This window comes from Schistocerca gregaria, chromosome 3 (genome assembly GCF_023897955.1).
Source record: "Schistocerca gregaria isolate iqSchGreg1 chromosome 3, iqSchGreg1.2, whole genome shotgun sequence".
Lineage (NCBI taxonomy): Eukaryota > Metazoa > Arthropoda > Insecta > Orthoptera > Acrididae > Schistocerca > Schistocerca gregaria.
Window position 1 is genome coordinate 191,605,848 of NC_064922.1, and position 22,592 is coordinate 191,628,439.

The 22,592-nt window shown below is 48.9% G+C and overlaps 1 protein-coding gene across 1 annotated transcript in view; it reads left to right on the forward strand.

Annotated features, from left to right (window-relative positions):
- The window catches only part of LOC126355303 (spidroin-1-like), a 72,564-nt gene extending 51,953 nt beyond the window's left edge, over positions 1-20,611 (forward strand). The window contains exons 3-6 of the mRNA XM_050005595.1: positions 1,004-1,212; positions 6,476-6,754; positions 18,833-19,184; positions 19,273-20,611. Of these exons, the coding sequence (XP_049861552.1) occupies positions 1,004-1,212; positions 6,476-6,754; positions 18,833-19,184; positions 19,273-19,672 (1,240 nt within the window). The 3' untranslated portion in view covers positions 19,673-20,611. The remainder of the gene's footprint in view (positions 1-1,003; positions 1,213-6,475; positions 6,755-18,832; positions 19,185-19,272) is intronic.
- Positions 20,612-22,592: the final 1,981 nt, after the last annotated feature.

Genomic DNA, 22,592 nt, shown 5'->3' on the forward strand with positions numbered 1-22,592 from the left:
TTGAAGAAATGTGTGTCACTCACAAAAATCAAAAAATGGAAGAACTTGACTCAGTTAGGTTACTGGGAATAAACTTAGACAGAACTTTGAGTTGGAATTCTCACATACAATATCTAGCAAATAAATTAAACAGCCTTGCATTTGCAATGGAAATTTTAGCCTGTGCCACTGATATGGCCACCATGAAAATAGCATACTGTAGCTACTTTGAATCAATTAATCGTTATGGCGTAATTTTTTGGGGAAACTCGGGAAATGTTACACGAATTTTAAAGTTGCAAAAAAGAATCATTCGCAACATGTGCTCTGCGCAGCCGAGGGTATCATGTCGATCATTATTTAAAGAGCTAAAAATATTAACTGTCCCCTCTTGATACAGCTTTGAGACGCTTCTTTTCCTACGCAGCAGAGCTGACCTATCCAAAAAAATCATTTGGAACACTCATATGACACAAAACATAAAGAGAACTTTATTCTCACCTCTCATCGCTCAAAACTGCGTGCTCAGACTCCTCAGTATATAGACATGAAGATTCACAACACAATAAAAGGGTGTGACATAGTGAATATGAAGATAAATATTTTAGAAAGCTAGTTACATGATTGTCCAGTTGAACGATGCTAGTAGTCAGTGGAAAATTTCATGAAAAACGAAGTGATACTTTGAGCTGGATCCCTAAAACGGATTAAAAATTTATGATAGCTATAGTTGATGTAAATACCGTAAGTTTGACAAATTTCAAGTAAATAAACTCTCCATAAAGTGTTATTGAAAGTGTGACAAAATTTTAATTAAGCAAATTTTAACCTTGACGTGTCTTCAGCACATCAGAGATATGTTCTGTAATTGTGTACGTTATGAGGTGAATAAAACACATTACATTACACATTACACTCTTGTCGGGATACTGGGTTCCTTGAAGTTGAAGGGCCGTATTGGCGAGTGCGGCTCAGTGAGGAGGCTCCCCCCACTTACGCACGCCTCCCCGGTGTTTGTGCGCAGCGAGCATCCACTCCGCGGTGACGCCGCTGGGCGCGCTGTCCTCCAGCTGGTTCTCGGAGCGGCTGGGCCGGCGCGCCACGCTGCAGCTGACGGTGCTGCCCAACGTGCTGGGCTGGCTGCTGCTCGCCCTCGCCAGGGACCACGCCGTGCTGCTCGCCGGACGCGCCGTCTGCGGGTTCGCCGTCGGGCTCGCCGTGCCGCCCACGCAGGTGAGCGCCTCAGCCAGACCTAAGAAAACAGCAGGCCACCATTACAAAGTGGAAGAACCTTCATTCTCTTACATTCCCAAGATCATTTATAAACCATTTCCTACACTGAATAGCGCTCCACGCTTCCATCTGAAGTCCCTTGTAACTACAGGTGTTGAACAAAACTATGGTAACACTGCGAGAAATTGCATGCTTGGACATACGTGCTGATGCTAGCCAAGCCTGCAGTTTGCGCTGGTGTTTGGACAACGAAAGGCACCAGGACAATGTCCTCATTGCGTTCCAAGTGTCAATCTGGTCAGAACAGTGTTCTGGTATTTACGAGTCCACTACTTCGGAGCTAAGTGAATTTCAACATGGGCGAGTAGTTGGTGCTCGTGTACTGGGTGCTTCCGTAACCAAAGTCGAAATGTTTGGTGTTGCAAGACAGGTATCATCGAAGACTTATAGGGGGAAAGCGGAAAAACATCATCCGCTAACGCATTCGGGAGGACGACGGTTGAATCCCGTGTCATGCCATCCTGATTTAGGTTTTCCGTGATTTCCCTAAATCGCTCCAGGCAAATGCCGGGATGGTTCCTTTGAAAGGGCACGGCTGACTTCCTTCCCCGTCCTTCCCTAATCCTATGAGACCGATGACCTCGCTGTCTGCTCTCCTTCCCCAAACAACCCAACCCAACCCAACCCATCATCCGCTAAGTCACAACTCTCTCGAAATATGTGGTGAGTGATCGTGACGTATGGTCCTTGAAAAGGATTATGAGGGAATGTAAGAAGACGCCAGATGCAAAGGCCCCACAGAACCTAATGGCGCACTCGCGAACTCCGTCAGCACCAAAACAACAGGAAGGGGCTCCATAAGCAGGGAACTACAGGACAAGCTGTAATTCCAAAAACACTCATCAGTGATGCAAATGCCCGTAACAAGAAAACGTGCTGCGGAATCAATAAAATGTGGACTATGAGGCAATTGAACAAAGTCATTTGGTCGGGCAAGTCTTGTTTCACATTGTTTTCAATTTCTTGCCGAGTTTCACTCCTAAGAGTGAAACGTGGTGGGGGGTTTGTCGGTAATTTGGGCAGTCATATCGTGATTTTCCATAGGTCCCTTGGATGTTCTGCAAGGTAGCATTATTGCTAAGGATTATGTCACCACTTTGGCTAATCATGTCCATTACATAGGATAATGTTCCCCAACTGTGACACTGTGTTCCAAGACAATAGGACACCTGTTCACACAAGTTCGCATCGTGGACTGGTTTTGCGAGCACGAGGATAAATTGCCGTATCTCCCTACTGATCATCGTCACCAGATCTCAATATTACTCTGCCTTGTGGTCTACTTTGGAGAGAGGGGTATGTGATCGCTATCCACCACGATCATCGTTAACTGAATTTGACACTATGTCTCTGGAAGGGTGGTATAATATTCTTTTCAAACCATGCAGGTCCTGTATTTACCCTTTCCGAGACGAATGCAATGTGTTTTCAATGCTAACGGTTTTCCTACACCGTACTCGGCATAGTAACATGTCGTATTTTCGGTGCTTCCATATTTTTGTCCATCCGTCTTTTTGTAGGGAGATTATATGGTGTTGCAGCATCAAACCTTTGTCCTCTAGCACAATGGAAACAGATATGAACTTCAAACGTAAAACCTGAGTTACTTCCGAAGTATAAAATGTTGAAGTAACTTCTGGGAGTGCAGCCGGATAACGTCGTCGAGAACCACCGATATTTCGGCAGGAGCACACCCTGTCATTGTCAGGAAAAAAACTGCAAGAAGTAAGCGGTGCGCAGCAAATTTCAAAACCTCAGTTTGCAGAGCAGTTCCCGAGAACTAGCGCTCTCTCTCTCTCTTTCCCTCTCTCTCTCTCCCTCTCCCTCTCTCTCTCTCTCACACACACACCGTACACACTAGCGCCACCACACATCCAAAGATAACCGATGTCGAAAGTTATCGACTGAAAAAATTAAAAACCAACGTGTGAGGTATCATTAACTCCGTTTCTCTGTTTTTCACAAGGGAGAGAGCAAGAAGCCATGCAGAATTTTAACAAAAACTTCTGTCTCTATTTTCAAAATTACTAACTAATTTAATTCCTTGTAGTGGAGGACCACTGTACTGACCATAAGCATCACAAGACGCTTACAGCAACGATCAGTTCCGCTATCGCAGCACTGTCTTGCCACGTAACAACACAGAGATTCTGGCACGCACTTCTACATATTGGGATAGCGTTATTAAGGAAGCAGTTGAAATTAAATTAGCAAGTAGCCTTGTTAATAAACATGAAGGAAAGTTTTTGTTTAAATTCTGCGTGGAATTTTGTTGTCCTCCTTATCAAAAGCCGAGGGGTAGAGTTCACTAACGATAACTTCTGACGCCGGTCGTCTTTGTTTGTGTGAGGGTGCTAGTGTTTACAGTGTGTGTGTGTGTGTGTGTGTGTGTGTGTGTGTGTGTGTGTGTGTGTGTTATCTTTTCGGAATTACCTTGCAAACTGAGGCCTTAAGTTCCCTTGCACAGCGCTTATTTGATGCAGTTTTGCGTTGACGACGACAGTGTGTTCACCTGTCGAAATTTTGGCGGTTGCCGACGACGACACCCAGTTGCATTCCCGTTATTTGAATTCAAATGTAACTCGCCATAGTAATAACTATAACGACCCTACTATACCATTTACAAGCTGTGAACTACCCAGGAGGATTTGGTGCCACCTAATTGTGACGGGAACAGGTCATACCAGGACTAGAGCGATGATACAGAGCTGGGGTGTAGTCGACAGATTTGAGAGCAGAGGGTGGAGGTGGAGTACGTGGTCCATGACTGCCTCATGAGAAGGTATTAGGAAATGTACACTACTGGCCATTAAAATTGCTACACCAAGAACAAATGCACATGATAAAGGGGTGTTCATTGGACAAAATGTGATTACATTTTCACGAAATTTGGGTGCATAGATCCTGAGAAATCAGTACCTAGAACAACCACCTCTGGCCGTAATAACGGCGTTGATACGCCTGGGCATTGAGTCAAATAGAGCTTGGATGGCGTGTACAGGTATAGCTGCCCATGCAGCTTACACACGATACCACAGTTCATCAAGATTAGTGACTGGCGTATTGTGACGAGCCAGTTGCTCGGCCACCATTGACCAGACGTTTTCAGTTGGTGAGAGATCTGGATAATGTGATGGCCAGGACAATAGTCGAACATTTGCTGTATCCAGAAAGGCCCGTACAGTACTTGCAACATGCGGTCGTGCATTAACCTGCTAAAATGTAGGGTTTCGCAGTGATCAAATGAAGGGTAGCGCCACGGGTCGTAACACTTCTGAAATGTAACGTCCACTGTTCAAAGTGCCGTCAATACGAACAAGAGGTGACCGAGACGTGCAACCAACGGCACCCCATACCATCACGCGGGGTGATACGCCAGTATGGCGATGACGAATACACGCTTCCAATGTGCATTCACCGCGATGTCGCCAAACACGGTTTCGACCATCACGATGCTGTAAACAGAACCTGGATTCATGCGAAAAAAAATGACGTTTTGCCATTCGTGCACCTAGGTTCGTCGTTGAGTACACCATCGCAGGCGCTCCTGTCTGTTATGCAGCGTCAAGGGTAACCGCACCCACATTCTCCGAGCTGATAGTCCATGCTGCTGCAAACGTCGTCGAATTGTTCGTGCAGATGGTTGTTATCTTGCAAACATCCCCATCTGTTGACTCAGGGATCGAGACGTGACTGCACGATCCTTTACCGCCATGCGGATAAGATGCCTGTCATCTCGACTGCTAATGATACGAGGCCGTTGCGATCCAGCTCGGCGTTCCGTATTTCCCCCCCGAACCCAACGATTCCATATTCTGCTAACAGTCATTGGATCTCGACCAACGCGAGTTGCAATGTCGAACTACGATAAACCGCAATCGCGATAGGCTACAATCCGACCTTTATCAAAGTAGTAAACGCGATGGTACGCATTTCTGCTCCATAGTCGAGGCATCACAACAACATTTCACCAGGTAACGCCGGTCACCTGCTGTTTGTGTATGAGAAATCGGCTGGAAACTTTCCTCATGTCAGCACGTTGTAGGTGCCACCACTGGTGCCAACCTTGTGTGAATGATTTGAAAAGCTAATCATTTGCATATCACAGCATCTTTTTCCTGTCGGTTAAATTTCACGTCTGTAGCACGTCATCTTCGTGGTGTAGCAATTGTAATGGCCAGTAGTATAACAACAGCTAAAGCTCTTATCTGGACGTGTAACATTAAAGAGAGTTGTTTATGTGCGACACTGCATATACACTCCTTAAGGAAAAAAGCGTCGCACTAGAAAGGAAATTACAATTTCAGAAAAATTGGATGATTTATTCGAGAGAAAGAGCTTCACAAATCAAACAAGTCAATAACGTGCAGGGCGACCTTATGCAAGCAGTTATTTGGCTTTGTATTGATTGATAGAGTTGTTGGATGTCCTGTTGATGGATTCTGAGGCCAAGGGATGGTTTAGCAAACAGGAAGGTGGCCGACCGGGTGGCCGAGCAGTTCTTGGCGCTACAGTCTGGAACCGCGCGCCGGTACGGTCGCAGGTTCGAATCCTTCCTCGGGCATGGATGTGTGTGTGATGTCCTTTTGTTAGTTAGGTTTGAGCAGTTCTACGTTCTAGGGGACTGATGACCTCAGAAATTAATTCCCATAGTGCTCAGAGCCATTTGAAGCAAACACGAAGACAAGTAGCAGAAACTCTCGTCGTGTTCGTGTAGGCATTATGTTGCTGCAATGTAAGTGCAGGACGGACATGAAAGTGGAGGGGTTAATATCGTCAGCGTACTGCTACTCTGGAAGGGTACCGAGGATAACAACCAAAAGGGTCCTGCTATGAAAAGCAGGCGGGCAACAGTCAGATTGGCAGCTAACCGCTGAATGGGGTATCTTCAGACACGTTTTCGCTGGTCAGTTCTTTTCCATTCAGTGAGATTCCAGGCCGAAGACATGTCACAAGACGCCTGGTAGTATACCAACCTTGCTGTCGCCCGCCATACAGCCGCATAAAAACTGGAGTGATGTTCTGGGGTGTCATTTCCTTTAATAACAGGACCTGTTTGTTCGGCATCCACAGAACATTGCAGGTGTAAGTTGAACCCTTTTGAAACCACCCCTTGCATTCAAACAGCGAGGTAAAGGCCTTTTCTTTCCTGGCCTCTACAGTAGGTAACGGCTGTGGACTTGATCTGGTGGCGCGTGTGCAGGTGTACCTGGGCGAGACGTCGGAGCCGCGCGTGCGCGGCATGCTGGCGGGGTCGCCGATGGTGAGCTACTCGCTGGCGATCCTGGTGGTGTACACGCTGGGCAGCTGGCTGGAGTGGCACACGGTGGCCTGGATCAACACGGCGCTGCCGCTGGCCGCGCTCGCCGCCGTCTCGCTGGTGCCCGAGAGCCCCGTCTGGCTGGCGCGAAACGGCCGCCTCGAGCAAGCCCGGCGCGCCCTCACCTGGCTGCGCGGAGGCCGCTACGCAGACCCCCACGAGGTGAGTGCTGCTGCCTGCACACAGTGGCCAGTGTCCGCTTTTGTCCTCGTCTTGCTTCATTTCTTTCCCACGACATAGAAGGGGGACGGGCAGCATATCACTGACCTTCAGCCTAACTATAGTCCAGTCACATTAATGCGACCACTGCCTATGTTCGGCCTCAACCACTCACATACGGCAGGTGGCAGCACTAGCAATGGAGGGTATATATTGCGTATTGGGGGAAAACGTGGAAATGTGCGTTTGGCGTCATTGGGTGGGAGGCCCCTTACGGGGCATATCCGGCCGCCTTGCTGCAGGTCTTATTACATTCGACCCCACATTGGGCGACCTGCGCACCGGATGGGGATGAAATGATGATGAAGACAACACAACACCCAGTCCCTGAGCGGAGAAAATCCCCGACCCAGTCGGGAATCGGGTCCCTTAGGACGGCAGTCTGTCACGCTGACCATTCAGCTACAGGGGCGGACAGCATATTGGGGGACATGGGCAAAAGTGCAGACGCTGTCGTAAGGTGGAAATAGGCATCTAAAAGGCATGATGATTGGCTTTCGGGCCAAGGGTGGAAGCTCGGCTTAGTTTGTAAACCGTTCGCATGCCACTGTGGTTAAAATACACCACGCATTCTTCGAGGCAACTGTGCTGCACCATAGGCTATAGATGAAATGGGTGGACGACGGCTGCTGAGATATGTACAGATGAATGTATGTCAAAGGTTGAGCAGCTGACAGCCCAGACAAACCAAGAGGTTGCCAACAGTGTCTCGTCAAACAGCAATCAGCAAACGCTGCTGCCTATGCGCCTCCCCTTCCTATTTCAAATCGTTCAAATGGCTCTGAGCAATATGGGACTTAACATCTGAGGCCATCAGTCCTCTGGAACGTAGAACTACAACCTAACTAGCCTAAAGACATCACACGCGTCCATGCCCGAGGCAGGATTCGAACCTGCGACTGTAGCGGTCGCGCTGTTCCAGGCTGAAGTGCCTAGAACCGCTCGGGCACAACGGCCGGCCCCCCTTCATGCGCTTGGTTCATGCATCAATGGTGACTGCTGTTCACCGGCGGCGAAGGCAGGACTTTGCATACCGATACCATAACTGGGCGTCCACTGAGTGGTAATCAGGTTTTATGCACCATCAAATGGATTCCCGTTCGCCTGTATGGTCCTGGAACAATCGTCGGAAGGCTCCAGGCAGCAAGAGAAACCATTATGGCCTAAGAATGTTTTCGTGCCCTTTCTGGGTGTCGTTCAGTAAGGCACAGTGGAACAACACAAGTACGCATCTATCCTCGAGAAGCAAGTCCATCCCTAAGCACAGTTTGTTTTTCCTCGGCACGATGGCATCTAGCGGAGGACAATGCGTCATGCCACACAGCTCTCAGTGACATGTGTGGTATGAAGAACACCAGGATGAGTTTACCGTACTCTCCTGACCACCGTACTCCTCGTATTTAAACCGAATCGAGAATTTGTGGGATCAGCTCGATCCGACTGTACGCGCTGCGGATCATCAACCGAGAAACCTAGCTCTTCTGGATACAACACTGGATCCGGCATGGCTTCACATCCCTATGTGTACCTTCCAGAGTCTCGGTACGCTCTTCCTGCGCGACCGCCCTTAAAATATTGGTTATTCAGTCTTTCGACAGGTTACAGGTGTCTGGATCGTAAATAACTTCATTACCTGCTTATCAGTGAACGTATGTGGTCTTAGAGTCAAGAAGAGAAGGAAATACAAAATAATCCTTCTCTCTTTCCCACAGTTTATCTTATCGTACCGTGTGCACGGTTTTCATTTTTCCAAATTTTATTTTACTAAACTTTTTTGATCGGATGCCCTTCTTGTCGCCAGAGCCGTCAGTAAACCTAATGGAGGAAAGTCGTGTGTGTTGGGTGACATATGTCTGAGAATATTGTAAACTTTCATCAGAGCCTTGGAGTATTTTCAATTCTTTGTGTTCGTGCCTTCTCATGTGCAAATTGGGGCCAGCCCAGCGTGTGCCTATATTTTTTTTGGTCATCAGTCTACTGACTGGTTTGATGCGGCCCGCCACAAATTCTTTTCCTGTGCTAACCTCTTCATCTCAGAGTAGCACTTGGAACCTACGTCCTCAATTATTTGCTTGACGTATTCCAATCTCTGTCTTCCTCTACAGTTTTTGCCCTCTACAGCTCCCTCTAGTACCATGGAAGTCATTCCCTCATGTCTTAGCAGATATCCTATCATCCTGTCCCTTCTCCTTATCAGTGTTTTCCACAATTCCTTTCCTCTCCGATTCTGCGTAGAGCCTCCTCATTCCTTACCTTATCAGTCCACCTAATTTTCAACATTCGTCTATAGCACCACATCTCAAATGCTTCGATTCTCTTCTGTTCCGGTTTTCCCACAGTCCATGTTTCACTACCATACAATGCTGTACTCCTCAGAAATTTCTTCCTCAAATTAAGGCCGGTATTTGATATTAGTAGACTTCTCTTGGCCAGAAATGCCTTTTTTGCCATAGCGAGTCTGCTTTTGTTGTCCTCCTTGCTCCGTCCGTCATTGGTTATTTTACTGCCTAGGTAGCAGAATTCCTTAACTTCATTGACTTCGTGACCATCAATCCTGATGTTAAGTTTCCGCTGTTCTCATTTCTACTACTTCTCATTACCTTCGTCTTTCTCCGATTTACTCTCAAACCATACTCTACTCATTAGACTGTTCATTCCGTTCAGCAGATCATTTAATTCTTGTTCACTTTCACTCAGGATAGCAATGTCATCAGCGAATCGAATCGTTGATATCCTTTCACCTTGTATTTTAATTCCACTCCTGAACCTTTCTTTTATTTCCATCATTGCTTCCTCGATGTACAAATTGAAGAGTAGGGGCGAAAGGCTACAGCCTTATCTTACTCCCTTCTTAATACGAGCACTTCGTTCTTGATCGTCCACTCTTATTATTCCCTCTTGGTTGTTGTACATATTGTATATGACCCGTCTCTCCCTATAGCTTACCCCCTACTTTTTGCAGAATCTCGAACAGCTTGCACCATTTTATACTGTCGAACGCTTTTTCCAGGTCGACAAATCCTATGAAGGTGTCTTGATTTTTCTTTAGCCTTGCTTCCATTATTAGCCGTATCGTCAAAATTGCCTCTCTCGTGCTTTTACTTTTCCTGAAGCCAAACTGATCGTCACCTAGCGCATTCTCAATGTTCTATTCCATTCTTCTGTATATTATTCTTGTAAGCAGCTTCGATGCATGAGCTGTTAAGCTGATTGTGCGATAATTCTCGCACTTGTCAGCTCTTGCCGTCTTCGGAATTGTGTGGATGATGCTTTTCCGGAAGTCAGATGGTATGTCGCCAGACTCATATATTCTACACACCAAGGTGAATAGTCGTTTTGTTGCCACTTCCCCTAATGATTTTAGAAATTCTGATGGAATGTTACCTATCCCTTCTGCCTTATTTGACCGTAAGTCCTCCAAAGCTCTTTTAAATTCCAATTCTAATACTGGCTCCCCTATCTCTTCTAAATCGACTCCTGTTTCTTCTTTTATCACATCAGACAAATCTTCACCCTCACAGAGGCTTTCAGTGTATTCTTTCCACCTATCTCCTCTCTCCTCTGCATTTAACAGTGGAATTCCTGTTCCACTCTTATGTCCGCGTGTGCCTAACGAGTCAGGAAACCTTCGAAAACCACTCTCAAGCTCGCCCGTGTACCGTACCAAAGTCGTTAGTCTGCTACGCGTATTCTATCCAGGTCTGGGTTGCCTTCCTGTGTAGCAAGCTAGCACGTTGCGCTTTAAGCTGAGCTTACAAGTCAGTGAAAAATAATCCCTGTGAAAAAAGTAAAATACAGGTTTACTCAGAATTTAAAAAAAAAAAAAGACAGTAACCAAATTAAAGGAAGTTTCCTTGAATTCACACTTGAGAAATTAAATCTGCTTGCGGGTAACATTCTGTATCGTGTTGCTCCATCCCGCGCATTGTAAAATTTATAGATTCGCCTCGGCATAATGTCCACATTCTGTGCTAAACGCTGCTCTGTAAATGTGTCCCACTCTTCGACTGCAATCCTCGTGAGGTCATCCATTGTGTTGGGAGGTTTCCTGCGACGAGGCTCCCCAAGTTTCGGGTAGTCTCAGACATGCTCAGTCGGGTTCATCTCAGCAGAAGCCGCACGCAGATTTCTGAAAAATGGTCGCTGAACGGTCGTGTAAAATTTGCATCTTCCTAGATTCCGAAATCCGCTGGTGAATATGCGGACCAAACTTTATCAGAGAGATTCACTACCTTTAGCAGCGTAACTCGACACTTGAACTCTTAATGACCCATACCCTTCAATATGATGCTATCCGATAACCATATTGCCTGGTTACAAGACGTTCAAACGGTGCTGGCTAAATGCGACAAATGAACATAATGTTGGTGACACGAGTCGCGGCTTCACTGATCTCTTAAATGCCTTCGCCGCGCGGGATTGGCCGAGTGGTCTTAGGCGCTGCAGTCATGGACTGTGCGCTCTTACCGGCGGAGTTTCGAGTCCTCCCTCGGGCATAGGTTTGTGTGTTTGTCCTTAGGATAATTTAGGTTAAGTAATGTGTAAGCTTAGGGACTGATGACCTTAGCAGTTAAGTCCCATAAGATTTCACAAACATTTGAACATTTCAACATTTGAAATGCCTTCGAACCCGACCACACGCAGTTTCTCATAGGCAAAAGGCTTTTAGGTTCGAGACATAATTAGGGTGGCGCTGGGGCATGAAATGTGTTACCATTTTCAGAATGAGAGTTTCACTCTGCAGCGGAGTGTGCGCTGATATGAAACTTCCTGGCAGATTAAAACAGTGTGCCGGACCGAGACTCGAACTCGGGACCTTTGCCTTTCATGTGCAAGTGCTCTACCAACTGAGCTACCCAAGCACGACTCACGGGTTTACTTCTGCCAGTAGCTCGTCTCCTACCTTCCGAACTATACAGAAGCTCTCCTGCAAACCTTGCAGAACTAGCACTCCTGAAAGAGAGGATATTGCGGAGACATGGCTTGGGTGGTGTACTGTTGGCAGAAGAGAGGCCGAAATGCACGCGTTTTAGCTCACGCAGGCAGGCGTGAGAAGTGAAGAACTATACTGGCGAGAGGTCTGGAACATGATAAGGAATGAGAATTCAGAAAGCGGACGAAATTAGTTTGACGGTTAACTTTAATCCATTAATGGTGAACGTAGCTCTTGACGGTACGTGATTTACAAAGTATCTGTTCAGAAGACATAGTAACTGAATATGGCGCCTTGATAGGTAGTAGCAAATGACGTAGCTGAAAGCTATACTAAACTGTCGTCTCGGCAAATGAGAGCGTATGTAGACAGTGAACCATCGCTAGCAAAGTCAGCTGTGCAACTGGGCGAGTGCTAGGGAGTCTCTCTAGACCTGCCGTGTGGCGGCGCTCGGTCTGCAATCACTGATAGTGGCGACACGCGGGTCCGACGTATACTAACGGACCGCGGCCGATTTAAAGGCTACCACCTAGCAAGTGTGGTGTCTGGCGGTGACACCACAGGTAGCTCAGTAGGTAGAGCACTTGCCCGCGAAAGGCGTGAGGTCGGTCGCTTGACGGCGCGTTCGGCGCGGGCCCGCCCGTTGCCGGCGCGCCGTAAGGCAAGGAGGCTCGCACTGGGGCGTATCGCTTCCAGACAGGCGTGCCGCGGCAGTCCTCACAGGGGAAGTGATGGGTTTCTCATAGCCTCTCCTTCCCAAGTGGCTCTTCCCGCCTTCCCGTAGTGCCAGATGTTAAGCTTGGCTTCTGCCTTGCGACAAAAGAGAGAGCTGCGACCCAACCCGATGCGAAAGCGAAGGGTGGGGGGCACAGTGGAAGCTGTGTCAGGGGACCGAACACCAGTCCCTCTCTTTTCGCAGGGCACAGACCATCAGGTGCTCTGCATGCCGGAGACCTCGTTTGTCGGCGTGGGATCGCGGCGCGACTCGGCAAGTGTGCTTCGCCGCGCCCCTGGCTAACCGGGGTGTGTTCTGCCAAACCCAGGAGGTGGTGACATCGCCTGGGCTAGGTTAGATGGGTCCAGACCGCCGAACGACTGGGCGACCGACCCACCTCCTGAGTAGGAGTGGTTCCTCGGCCGAGAGGTGGAAGCTCGGGCTAGTAAGCGGCGAAGGGCGAGAGGTGCATCCGCCTCTCCGGAGTGCGGGGTGCACTTGCCGAGAAGCGTCGAGTGAAATCGACGATGGGGGAGCCACCGAAGGGGACTAGTGCGCTGGCAACGGCGTGCTGAACCCTGCAGTTCGAAGAGTGTCCTTGGGGCGAGGCCGGTGGGCGAACTGCAACAGTGCCCCCCCCCCCCCCCCCCCCATGCCAGAGGAGCCGGTCCGGGGTAAGAGACGGGCTCCCAATCTTTTTTCACTCGTCTACAAACATGGCTGACCAGGAGACGAGTGACACGTGTGCGACATCGAGGGCGAGTATGGCTACTGTCCCCACCTCACAGGAGGAAATGGGACACGAAGATGAAAATGTATACGACAGACACTGTCGTATAAGTCAAATTCTGGACTCGAGTATCAAGAATGGGAAAATAAGCCAGGCCGCGGTCCTGGCAATAAAGAACGAGCTCGCTGCCTGGGCTATTGCAAATGCAAAGCTTGAGGGGCGTCTTGAAGAGTTGGAGGAAGAAAACACAAGACTCAGACAACAACAACCGGCCAAGACATGGGCTGCAGTGGTGGCGCAAGCCGCCACGAAGGCCCAATCAACTAAAGAGACAATCGCAAAGATCTCCAAGAAACCAGACACGGCGGTCTTTCTAAAGCCCCTGCCTGGATAAACCATCAAGAAAGTGCAAGAGATCTTCACAACTACCATAGATCCAGCGAAGAGACAAGATTAAAATCAACAAATTAAAAGCTACAAAAAATGTCGTAGTCGTAGATCTTGCCACAGAAGAAGACAGAGACAAAATATTAAACAACTCCAAATTGAATAAAGCCATTAAATGTGAACCACCCAGGAAAAGAAATCCATTGGTAATACTGCATGATGTACCAGTAGCATTAACAGAAAGCGATATATATGAAACCATGTATAATCAAAACTTTGAGGACATTGAATGGGAAACGTTCAAGAACGATTTCAAATTGCGTTTCAAAACGGGACCTCGGGAACGTGATGTTGTCCATCATGTAGCCGAGGTCTCTGGCAAGATGTGGCGTAAGCTAACCGCTATGGGGAAAATATACATTGGTTTCCACGCCATTAATGTCAGAGATTACTTAGTAGTCCCCCGCTGCCAAAACTGTAGCGACTTGGACCATGTGCATAAACACTGCGAGAGGAAGCCAGCTTGCTCCAGGTGTGGGGCAGAGGACCACACAAGGAAAAGCTGTAATAAGAACGCAACCTGCATCCCATGTACAAAAAGGGGAAGAAAACCCTGCAATACCACGGGTAGGAACTGCCCAACGTACAGGATGCTAGAACAAAGATTAATTTCTAGAATAGATTATGGCTGAGGCTATACCTGAAATCAGGAAGCCAAAAAGGAAATCCCCAAGCAAGAGGTTGAGGGACGCTCTGAGGGCAAACAAATTTAAAGAATTCATACAAAAAATCACGCAATCGCGATCTCTGATAACTATGAAAGATGTGTGCATACAAAATGACCCATGTGAAGAAGATGCTCCCTCTCCTCTCTGCCGGGAACCTAGGTCGAACCAAGATCACTCTCGACCACAAAGGCATCCTGTGCTTGGGAGTTCACTACCCCACAGCAAAGAAATACTAACCAAACATGTACAATGTAAGGAAGTGACTAGTACAACCCCATCCTCAGAACCACCTTCCCAGGGATGAATGGGAATTGATCCCTTACGAGTATACCCCAACCTGGAGCATGCACTGCAACTATCCAGATTGGAGGAGCCGGCAATCCTCACCACTGCACTAAGACATGTGGTACGCGTCGGCCACGAATATGGCAGAGACGTCACCTTTCCAGTAATGGAGGCTGTAGATAGAATCCAGCTTAAGACAATGAATCTCCCCACCGACTTCGGGGCCCTGCGAGACCTAGTCCAAAAGGTATTTGCAAGAAGGAACGAAAAATTTGATATAAATGAATTATACCACCAATCAGTGATAACAAATGGCAGAGTAGCCCACGACTGGTCCAAAAACTGGCCAGAATCACATATTCACACCTATTTCCCACGTGAGCCAATTAAACGTGGGTCAGATCAACACCCACAATAGTAAGCTAGTCCTGCAGGAACTCCGGGGGGTGGTGGAAGAGAAGAGTCTAGATGTACTCTGTTTGCAGGAACCGTACTCCCAAGCTGGGCGGATCCCATTCATGGCTGCCAACTGGCAAGTGATACACTCTGATACAGAGCCAAAAGCTGCAGTGGTAGTCATCAATAGAACATATAGAGAAACCGTACTTGCGCAATATTCTGGCGAACACTGCAATGTTGTGGAATTGCAAACACCTACAGGAGTGATTTATATGACCAATATGTACTTCCAGTATGGAAGAGAAATAGATGAGTTCTTAGAGATACTCATACAAGTTGCCACGGCATTGCAGGAACGCAGGATGCTCGTAACGGCGGACATAAACGCCAAGTCCCCCCTATGGTTCAGTGGCACACACGACGAACGAGGGCTCAAGGCCGAAGAGGCAATCATGGCACTGCAGCTGGTGGTTGCCAATCAGCAAGGGAACCCCCCGACCTATTCCGGCGGGGGGCGAGATGGCACCAATATTGATGTCACATTAGTGACACCAAACCTCACAACTAAAGTCGCTAACTGGAAAGTATGGGACAGTGCAACCACCAGCGATCATAACTTAATAAATTTCACAATTGGAGAAAACGAGTGCCACTGGGACTTGGGGTGGGAGCTGCAGCTTAATTATAATAAGACCTACTGGGACCGTCTTGCGGAAGAGTGCAGCATTCCGGCATTGCTGGAGGGTGATGAAAACGTGGAGAAGTACGCCGAAGAACTGGTACAAGCAATCACCAGGGCGGTGCGTGCTGCTGTACCAACCAGGAGGAGAGCCGTTGCGGTCACCCCCACACCATGGTCGGCCGAATTAGGACAGATGCGGCAGGCTGTGAGGAGGGCGAGGAGGTACTACCAGCGGAGTGTCGTCTGGGGAGAAAAGCAAAGATGGCTGCGAATCTACAGAGAAAGCAAGGTGCAATTTCAGCAGGAGCTTAGGGCAGTAAGGATCAGAAGCTGGGAAAATTACGTTAAAATCCAATTGGCTACAGACCCTTGGGGCGTCCCGTACAAACTAGTACGGGAAAAAATAAGATCACCTATGGTGCTATCCACCGTCAGGGACGGGGACCGGATGACAGCACCTGGCAGGAAACTGCGGAGGCCCTCCTTCGGGTCTTGCTACCTGACGATGAGGAGGAAAACGACACAGAAGAGCAGAAAAGAACAAGGAGAGAAGACCTAAGGGACTACGGCAACAACATAGGAACCTACCCCTTCTCTGAAGAAGAGGTTGCTGCCCAAATCAAGGCCCTCAAAAGGGGGAAAGCTCCTGGCCCAGACGGCATTACTGCGGAAGTGGTGCAATTCCTTGCCCCCCAGCTCGTAGCTCCTCTAAGTTGTACAACGATTGCCTGAGGCTCGGGAAATTCCCAGCAATATGGAAAAAGGCAAAAAAATCATTATCAAAAAGGGTCCAGAGAAAGATCCCACCGAAATCAAGTCATATAGACCCATCTGCCTGTTAGACTCACTGGGAAAAACTTTTTGAGAGGCTACTGGCTAACAGACTGACAGCACACCGAATGCTGTGCGGGATGAGTGACAGACAATTCGGCTTCCGGTCTGGGGGTTCCGCGTCTGACGCAATCGCCCTGGCCGCCGAGGTCTGTGACTCCACCCCGCACAAGTATGTCGTCGGCATCATGGTGGACATCAGTGGCGCCTTCGACAACCTGTGGTGGCCCTCGCTCTTTTCCTGCCTGCGGGAGAAGAACTGCCCAGGGCTACTATACGGCTGTCTGAGGAGCTATTGTGTAGACAAGGAGGTCTGGATATCGGCCCCTAGCGGCATAGTCAGCTAGACTGTGACCAAAGGATGTCCTCAAGGCTCTGTCCTAGGACCTCTCTTTTGGGACATCAACATGGAGCCATTACTGGAAGACCTGAAGAACAGTGACGATGTGCTAGAGGTCATAGCATACGCAGACGACCTCCTCCTGCTGGTCGGCGGCCGAAGCCAGAGGAATTAGAGCCCAAGGTAGAAAGTGCCATAAACGTACTTACCTCATGGTGCCACAAAAGTAAAATGACGATTGCGCCTAGTAAGTCCACATACCTACTTCTTAAAGGCCAATTGGTCAGAAATCCAACTGTGAGAATCAATGGCACACCAGTTCTTCGGCGCCGCAAGGCCCGTTATCTGGGTGTCATCATCGATGAAAGGTGGAACTTTGCATCACATATTAATACCGTATCCCAAAAATCCCTGGTATTACTGAACGTCCTCATTGGAATTGGCCATAAACGATTTCACCTCCCACCAAACCTAATCAAATTATACCACAATAGCATCCTCACCTCAATAGTAGGATACGGATCAGGGGTCTGGGCACACAGACTCACGAGGGTCATGCCTGCCATGGCTGTAAGGAGAGTGCAGCGGAACATGCTTCTACGGTCAGCAGGGGCCTACAGGACTACTCCCGGAGGAGCGCTTCTTGTGCTAATGGGGATATGTCCACTGGACATCAAATTTCGTGAGCAAGCCGCCTGGTACTGGATGAAGAAGGAAAACCAGGACAAAATTAGGGAAATACTTGGGGTCTATGTGGGGGATAAGAACGCCATCAAAAAGAGAGGGATGGAACTGTGGCAATAACAGTGGAGCAATGAGGACACGGGACGCAGAACTTATGAGCTGCTTCTGGATACAGAAGAACGAACAAAATTCACATTTTTCACGCCAACGAGAGGTATGCTGCACTTTCTTACTGGACATGGACCATACCCAACATATCTACGTCGGTTTGGGAAGCAGGCTACACCCGCGTGTGACTGTGGTGCTGTGCAAGGCACCCCAGAACATGTGGTGTACGAGTGCCACCTCTTCGATGATGTAGCCCATGATCTCAGACAGCAATTACCAAATACTGACACGTACCACCTAATAAGGCATGAAAACACGTTGAATATACTGAACGAACTAACAAATGAAGTATCAAAGAAAGTCCTTAAGAACTTACTAAGGGACACTCACTAAAAAGTAATAAAATGATACCGATTACGACTTAGTGCACCCCTCCTGTACCGACGGGTAAGGACATGGCCAGTCGCCTCACGGATTGAATCCGCCTTGCCCTGGACTAGGAGGGAGGGGGGTACAAAAACACCGGATTGAACCACACACCGATTATGACCTATGTAAATTTTAGAATAGAAGAAGAAGATATTATAACATTCTAGAATAGACTGCAGCGAAACCAACTTGAGGGCCAGCCCAGTGCGAGGGGCATGCCCACTGGGGTTAGCTCGGTGGGCCCGGCCAACATACACCAGATTATAGCAGCACTGGCACACTTGTAACGCTGCAGGTAGATTTAAGTCTTAGATTAAGTAGTTTTAGAACCCCATAGCGGTCAAGTAATAGTATTAATAATAGTAAAATCACCTGTAGTGTAGTGTAGTGTAGTGTAGCATAGTGTAGTTAGCGAAAACAGCTGCAATACCTGTATCATTATTAGGACCCACTAATGTAGTTAGGTAGTGGGTTATCATGTATAATATAATAAATGAATAAAGACTTTAAAAAAAAGGCAAAGGTCCCGAGTTCCAGTCTCGGTCCGGCACACAGCTTTAATCTTCCAGGAAGTTTCATATCAGCGCACACTCCGCTGCAAAGTGAAAATCTCATACTGAAAATGGTAACACATTTCGTGCGCCACCCTGTATCTTGTAATCGTGAACACAGCACGCAATAGCACTGTCTGGTAAAATGAAATTTAACACTTTTGGCGAGTTAGCTGAAGGTGTGGTCTTAAGCAGTGTGTACAGGAAAGTTGTGTGCAGGTGGAGGGGGAGCTGCAGGAGATGGTGTCGCGCATGCACGCCGAGCAGGCGTCGCTGGCGGCGGAGGCGCGCTCGGGCAAGGCGCGGCCGTCGCTGCTGCAGACGTTCCTGCAGCCGCGCGTCTACCGGCCGGTGCTGATCGTCAACCTGGTGAACATGACGCAGATCTTCTCGGGCACGTTCATGCTCATCTTCTACTCGGTGGACCTGATCCGCGAGGCGGACGAGACGGGCGAGGTGGGCGTGGGCGGCGAGTTCGGCGCGGCGGTGCTGACGGCGGCGGTGCGGCTGGCCGTGGCGGTGCTGGCGTGCGCGCTGCTGCTGTGGCTGGGCCGCCGCCCCATGGCCGTGGGCGCGGGCGCCGCCACCGCCGCCGCCGCCTGCGCCGTCGCCGCCGTGTGCCGGCTGCGCGAGGCGCGGCCCCCGGGCCGGCCCGCCGCCCCCGGCGAGGCGCCCGCGCTCGTCGCCTGCCTGCTGCTCTACATCGCCGCCAACACGGCCGGCTTCTTCGTGCTGCCCATCGTCGCCACGGGCGAGCTGCTGCCGGCGCGCGTGCGCGGCATCGCCGGCGGCTACATCTACTTCTTCTTCAACCTCGTGCTGTTTGCCGTCGCCAAGCTCTTCCCGCTGGCCGTGCGCGCCGTCGGCGTCTCCGGCGTCTTCTGGGCCTTCGGCGCCTTCTCGCTGCTCGGCACCGTCCTCATGTACCTCGCCGTGCCCGAGACCAAGGGCCGCACGCTCAACCAAGTGGAGGACTACTTCGACGGCGAGAACGCGCTCTGGGTGACCAGGAGGAAGGGCGCCGAGTTCTCCGATCGCCGGGCCGCCTACAAAGTCTGAGGGCTTACGAAAACTGTGCGGTGAAGCAACGGAACTAGCAGACACGTGCAGTGATCGCCGTGGAGCAGCGCAAACAGAAATCCAGTGGAGAAACATTCCGAATGACAAAATTACCGAGCCCTTCGAGACCAGTTGTGTTCCACCTCTGGATTTCTGGCCGACGTCTGTTCTACGACTTTCCTGACTGGGCGTTCGATCCCAGTCCACTGGAGGCAATCGAAGGTGAACCTTTGACAATGCCAGCCACTCGTGCTGGTGAAAGAAAAATCTTTTGAGCTGATGGAACTGCATTTTCCTGGCGACATATGAGTCTCAACTTTATCTTCGATGAGGATAGAATCTGAAGTAATGAATTAAAATGTGTGCCAACGCCGTACCGTGATCCCAGATTTCCTGCTTACTACGCAGTTGTGCTAACCAATACACCACCTTGCCATTATGCGTACCACAGCTACATGCACAAGCATAGTCCAATACCCGCCTTACACAAACTTCAATTCAAGGCTTCAGCACATTTTCCCCTTCATAAATCGCCAGAATTGCCGAGGTTCAGCGATACTGAAATAGCACTTTTGTGTCTTCCTGGAGTGGCAGACATAAGTTGGAGTTGATTACGTAGGCTTTCCCGGCGCACTAAGTCTTGAAAGTCTCTTAGCTGCCGGATCGTGGAATCAACTTGACTCGATATTTTGGCGATCCAACTGGTCGCCATCTTTAGGAAAATGCTCCTTCTACTCATGAGTCCCGCTGAGAACTGACGCCAGGTTGCAAACCGACGTCCTATATAGGCCACCGTTTAGTACACGACGCATTTTCCGCCCATCACGGTTCCTGCCGTCCAAGACAGGGAGGTGGCGCCGCCCGTAATGAAACACTGCTGGCAACGATATATCACAATCAAGGCCGCACCGAAGAACGTTCAGTTTTGATGCGAGATAATACAGCATTCCACATCTTGCTAAGAGGAAACCCATTGTCTCTGTTGATCAAATTATCAGCCAACGTAATTTCAATCGCCTCTTTATAGACACTGTTCCAAAAACCGAAAATGTTGGCAACTACCACAGTTTCATCAAATTTCATACTGCCCCCCTCATGTGGGCAATGTTCTGTTACTGCCGATTTTTTTGGTTGTTGTAGCATCGTATGACGGCGATGTTCCACACACCTATCATGCATTGGCCGTTCGATTCGCACAGCAGCAGAAGCAGCATTTTCCTGAAGATGGCGATCAGTTGGATCGCCGAAATATCTAGTCAAGTTGATTTTAGGATACGGCAGAAAACCCGAAGAGACTTCCAGGAATAAGTTGGAATTGGTGGCAGGACGTGACCGGTGTTTGAAGCAATATCTGATGGCGGAGGAAAGATTAGTCTCAAAGTAAGGCGCCAGCGATCAGGAGGATTACATATCTTTATTCTCCACACTGAAGCAGGCACCGTCTATTGATCTCATAGCAAGTAGCTACGTAATTAAGTTCACAATACAATTCACAAATCCACAGTGCAATCGAAATCGTAACTAAGTTCTAAGCCCAAGGTTGTCATATAAGATCTATACAATAACACTTCGATAGTAACACAGCTGGCGCGCAAGAGCGAGTGGCTGTGGTGTCAGTTCTGTGCTCCCGTTATATCTTGTGGCCATATAGGGAGCTGCAGGCAAGAACTATTGAATGGCGCGACGTCTTCAGCCGGAGATAACGCCGTGAACCAGCGGCTGCCGCGACGTGAAGCTAAGGCCGACCACAGCGCATGTGCGACCGGGCTGAGCCAAGGCAGGGCGCGAGTGATTCGGTTACGTCCGCTGACAAAGCAATCATCCCAGCTTTGTACGTAATGACGAAATCCTGCCTGTAACTCAGGTGTAGGTGATCGGATGGAATTGCATTTCCCTGGAATCGTACGAGTCTCAGCTGTACCTTGGTTAAGGACAGAAGAGGTTAATTGGTTTGTCTTAGGGAGAGCATTGGACTAGGGCGCCCGAGCAGCTGTAATCGCGTAGTGGTTAGCACATCTGCCCAGGAAGCAGGAGACCCGGGTTCAACTTCCAGTCTTGGCACGAAATTTAATTCATTACTTCACCTTCTTTCCTTATTTCGGCAAAACTGTTAAACAAAAATCTGCCAAAGATCCCTACACAAGAGCCAACTGGCCATACGTTCCGAGTGAGATCAGCAGCTAGCCCTAACTCCAGTACCAGAGTCGAACGTGAAAAGCCAAAGAGCAGCCCGAGAATAGAGTCCATATCGAGGATCCGATATCTTGGCGTAGCGACAATTTACCATGACATTCATACCAATACACCACTAGCTGTAGCCTGTGTGGCCAGTCCGTATATCTGCAGAGCAGCTGCCAGACTTATAGCCCACTGACGCTGCAGAGGGCCTTGCGTCTCGCGCTGGTAATGCCCTCGGCCGTGTGACAGTAGCTATAGGTCACATATCGCCGACTGATGGGAGTGCCAGATGGCCATTCCCTCCCTTCCTCGGACTTACCTGCAGAGTATCCACATTGCCTTGTATTACAATTTCCCTTCGGCCCCTACTGCGGTACTACTCCGCCACTTACAAAAATTACACCTTTGGCATTTCTTCCATTCTGCGATCAATACCCGGCAACCTGAGGGCCAGGAGACGAGTTAAACGGCAGAGAAAACATTGTACAAAGACTGAATCAACAGATACCTGGAAAAGTTATCACAGTGCAAGCAACAGTTCCGTAGAACCTTAGTACAAACTAGTGGGTTCGTTACTCAGTATTATATTTCTTTCGTTCCTGAAGAATAATTTTTGAGTGATTTGTCGAACTACCTTGAACATGTAGGGTTCTCACTGAAGAGAGACCGAGCTTTTTAGGGTGTAAGTGAATTGTGAAACTCAGTTATTTTGTAGACTGTGATCTAGCACTATTACAGTACG